Source organism: Acomys minous (genome assembly GCF_964271855.1).
Source record: "Acomys minous genome assembly, chromosome: 17".
NCBI classification, from domain to species: Eukaryota; Metazoa; Chordata; class Mammalia; order Rodentia; family Muridae; genus Acomys; species Acomys minous.
In genome coordinates, this window is record NC_140500.1 from 52,701,825 (window position 1) to 52,706,708 (window position 4,884).

The following is a 4,884-nucleotide window of genomic DNA, read 5'->3' on the forward strand; positions in this document are numbered from 1 at the left end:
CAGTGAATGCTCGGGTAATCTACTACTTTCCTATTTAATCCTCTCCGTCTAAGCCAGGACAAACAGATTAGTTGTTTTTAAAACTGCATTAACTCTCCCAACTCACAAACAAAAGGGACCCTCATGAGAATAAAGCCACCAGCCTACACTTCCACAGACTTAACACTGTGTAGGAAACACTACCATACTTGGTATGTAGACTTCACCTTCTTATACACCTAGGGTCTCCATGACACAGACACATGCCTGTCACATGCTCTAGATGAGATGACAACCAATCCATCCCAGACTGCTCAGGGTCATATGCGATGGAAATGGTAGATTGTTCGTAGGGTGGTAAGAGTCTGGACGTGGAGCTACCACTTCTCAGTGCTGCCTATAGAACCACATGAAGAGCACTAGGTCTGCAGGAAATAAGGAGAACAAAAAAGAGAGACTGCAATAAAATGACTCTGCACAAGCCATAGACACTGTTTAATGTCTCATTTCTACTCATTTTCAATGCTCATTGAACTTCACCAAAGCCAGTAGAGCTCTTTTGTGCCTGGTTATCAACATTACGCAAATCAAAAACAAACAAGAGATTGCCTTTGCCTAAGAAATCTCATATGAAACAGTAGGAAAACATTTCCATGACACTTGACAATTTTAATATGTAAGAAGGCTTATAGTCTGATGGGGAAAATGAGGCTTTGGAACAGCAGAGAGATTGAGCATGGCTTACATGGAGTAATGCTGAACTGTGAAACATGGACAGATCATCCTGAGAGTAGCAGATCTCTCATTATCTGAAGTGGATGAGTAAGATAGATTTTTGATAAGAAACCTTCTTGCTGTTCTCCCTCCACAGTTCTTACCTGCTTCTTTCAGCCTTAAAATGAATAAAATCAGCGATCTGCCCCATTATAGTAAAATAAGAAACACTCTTTATGCGGAAGCTGCAATTGGGATCTCAGGCAACAGCTTCCTTCTTCTCTTCCACATCTTCATGTTCATTCGTGGCCAGAGGCCCAGACTCACGGATCCACCCATTGGGCTCTTGTCCCTAATCCACATACTGATGCTGGTAGTTATGAGTTTAGTAGCTACAGACATTTTTATGCCATGGAAGAGATGGGATGACACCACATGCAAACTTGTTTTCTTCTTGTACAGGTACCTTAGGAGCCTCTCTCTTTGTGCCACCAGCATGCTCAGCATCCTCCAGGCCATCACTCTCAGTCCTAGAAGCTCCTGTCTAGCAAAGTTCAAACATAAATCTCCATACCATATGCTAGGTTATCTTCTTTTTGTGAGTATCTTTTATTCATCCATTAGCAGTCCCCTTGTAACATATATAGCTGCCACCCCTAATTTGACTTCACCTAATTTTATACACATCACTCAATCTTGTTGTCTTCTGCCCATAAGTTACTATGTTAGGAATGCATTTTATATACTACTAACCCTCAGAGATATCATCTTTGTAAGTTTCTTGGTCCTATCATGTGTGTACATGGTGACTTTCCTAAGCAGACATAAGAAACAGTCCCAGTTTCTCCACAGCAGCAGCCTTTCCCATAAATCATCTCCAGAACAAAGAGCTATGCAGACCATTCTGTGCCTCATGAGTTTCTTTGTGGTGATATACACTGTGGACAGTGTTACCAGCTTTTTAAGAACACCAAGTCATGATCTTATGTTTGATTTTATATCAATTCTCACATGCCATTGCTATGCTGCAGTCAGTCCTTTTTTGGTTCTCAGTACTGAAACACGGGTTGTTCTCATTTTGAAATGTTATGGCAGGACAGTAACTTCATGATTATTCAAGGATGGATATGTTCCCTTAAGTTATCTTCTGTTGGTGCTATGGCATCAGAGCTATGCATTGTGGGGCAGCACATATGAGCTTTGTTTTAAATTAAAAAATACAGAGTCATTTTAATTTTTTACTGTTAACCTATCTACTATGATATATGTTTTTTTTTATCATACCTAAAAGGAAAAGGAAATGCCAGATATATGAGTTTTTATACGCTCCAATTTTTATTTAAAAGAGATGTGGAAAGAGGATTGCACTTGTCATGGCCTGGATTCTCCATAATATTTAAAAATCTCAAGGGGTTGGGTAGGTTTGGAACTTCTTTCTTGGGATATAGGTGTTTATTTTCATTGTGAGTTGGCTATAAATGTTATTACTGGTCATATTCAGGGAGAAAATGACACAGGGATTTCCTTCATTTCTTTTATATGTCCTTCTTAGGTTTGGAGATAAGAGTTGAAAAGAGAAATGGGAGAATATACAAATATGTAGGGATGATAGGACAAAAAGTAGATTATTGAATCTACTACTCACTTACGGCCTTAATCGTTAGAAGATTATTTTTAATTCATTGGTATAGAATTCCTTATAACCATAATTTTGACACATTCATATAGTATTTAAATTTAAGATCATCCTTAACAGACATTATATATAATTCTACTCTAACAAGAGGTATTTTACCCATATAACTCCAGGGGAATACAAGGTTTACTTCCAATACTTTGACAGTGCGATTGCAGGCCATTTAGGACAAGTTAATTGTTAGTTGATCAAATCATGGTGATGTCAATTACTAGTCTATTTTTATCACAAGAATATACATTCTAGGTTTGATAGATATGAGTTTATAGATAAATAAGGTCTTCAAAAACCCCAGAGACCTACAGAGTAAGGCATTTAGAGGTGCTTTCATTATTTTAAAAGTTCCTTGAGAAAAACACAGGTTAACTCCTGGCACCATACAGCCTACCTCAAAGAAAATTATGAGCATCGAGAGGATTCCAACATGATGTCAACCAGTATGCACCGTATCTGATCTACTCCGAGGAGACCAGGGACGTGACTGGAGCCACAGTCTGCTGGATCTTGAGAACTGTAGGTGAGTGGGGCCATAAACTCCACAGACCACCAATGGGCCTACCCCCGGTGGTCTAAACGCACTCTCCAAACTCTGGAACAGAATCCACATGCAAACTGCAGCTGGTATATAAAGCACAGACTCACTGTTTGGTGAGGGGATTTTCAGGAGCCCCCAGCCAGAGGAGTCGCAGTGAATAGGGTGAATCTGCACTTGGATCCCTCCTTCCACAACACCCCAAACTGAAGAGGTCACCTGCCCAGGCCGAGTGGAAACACAGGCAGAGGGACTCACCAGAGACAGCTAAAGTGGGCCTGCAGCTGGTGAGCCATCCTCGACCCAGCCTAATGCTGGACACAACAGACTGATCCTGCAAACAGTGGCAGTTAGAAATCAGCTTGGACTGCTTCCACAGGCCTATTGGGAGACCTGGGTCATTCTTGCAGTGTCTAATTGCTGACCTAGAGTGTTAGAAGAGCCTCACAGCCCCAAGAGAAGAGCGGGTACCTCGGTGATGGCCAGCTTTCTGAAACCCTATTATCTCCAGCTGGCAGCCACAGGCCACCGACCTTGCACTCCCCAAAGGAGAGATCCTAGCTGGGGCAACTGGCCAAAGCTAGGCAGGAGCTCTCATGTTATAGGGAGATGAGATGAGGGTTGTGCTTGCAGTGGCTAATTGCTGACCTAGAGCAATCTCAGACCCTCCAGGCTTACAGTTCTGGGAGAGACTGGACACTTCTACAGGGTATAGAGACAGAGCTAAAAGACAGCTATGGCCCAGAAGATCTGATCTACCTAGCGTCTTGGCTACAAAGCAAGAGGAAGGACAGGCAGCTGGGATCAACTTACACAACCAGAATGTTTGTGTGCTGACCTTATTCTAGGCCCCAAAACTGCTGATCTGAATTACAGCAGTAATGTGAAAGGGCCAAAACAGAAACATACTTTGGCTGACTCATCATGAGCCTACAGTGCAAAGAAAAATCTCCAGGAGTGAAAACCGGATCACCTACCTGTTCCAGGGAAATACTCCCCGATCCCCATAGGCAAGAGCACCTAACCTATAATCAGTCATCAACTATCCACTCTCAACCAGCGAAGGTCACTACAAACGACCTTCCAACACCAGAGTCACCACAATGACAAGAGGACAGCAAAAGAATGCTAACAACGACCAAAACAGTTTGGCATCTCCAGATCCCAGCAATCCCAATGAAAACAACCTGGAGAACGTAACACCAATTGATAGTCAAGAAAATGACCTCAAGTCCTTAGTAAAGAGGATGATAATGGAAGAAACATAAAATCTGCAGAGAAATGCTGGAGGAGGCAAACAAGAGGGCTGAAGATTTAAAAGAGTCATATAAAGAGGCATTTGAAAAATTTCAGAAAAATATAAATAACCAGATGAAGGAAATCATTAAAACAGTTCTAGACCTGAGGATAAAAACAGAAGCTATGATAAAGGACCACATCGAAGAAAAACATGATCGAGAGGCATCAGAGAAGAAAGCAAGCACCACAGAGGTTGCCTTATCTAACAGATTGCAAGAAATGGAAGAACGAATATTGAGACTTGAAGATACAATCGCAGAACTGGAAACAACCATCAAGGGAAAAGCTAAATCTGAAAGGTTCCAGACACAGAACATCCAAGAAATCAAAGACACCATGAAAAGACGAAACTTGATATTAATAGGGATTGAGGAAAGAGAAGGCAACCAACTCCACAGCACAGAAAATATCTTTAATAGAATAATAGAAGAAAATTTCCCTAATTTGAAACAGGAGATGCATATGAGCATACAAGAGGCCTACAGAACACCAAATAGAATAGACCTGAAAAGAAAATCTTTCCGCCACATAATAATAACAACACAAAATATACAGAACAAAAAAAATATTAAAAGTAGCAACAGAAAAAGGCCGAGTAACATATGAAGTCAAACCTATCAGAATTACTGCTGATTTCTCAGCAGAGATGATGAAAGTCAGAAGG

The 4,884-nt window shown here is 41.1% G+C and overlaps 1 protein-coding gene across 1 annotated transcript; it reads left to right on the forward strand.

Moving 5' to 3' along the window:
- Positions 1 to 877: 877 nt before the first annotated feature.
- On the forward strand, positions 878 to 1,804 carry LOC311588148 (vomeronasal type-1 receptor 54-like; the record flags this gene model as incomplete). Its single annotated transcript, XM_084765632.1, has 1 exon — positions 878 to 1,804. One exon carries the CDS (start codon positions 878 to 880, stop codon positions 1,802 to 1,804), a length of 927 nt encoding a protein of 308 aa, XP_084621758.1.
- Positions 1,805 to 4,884: the final 3,080 nt, after the last annotated feature.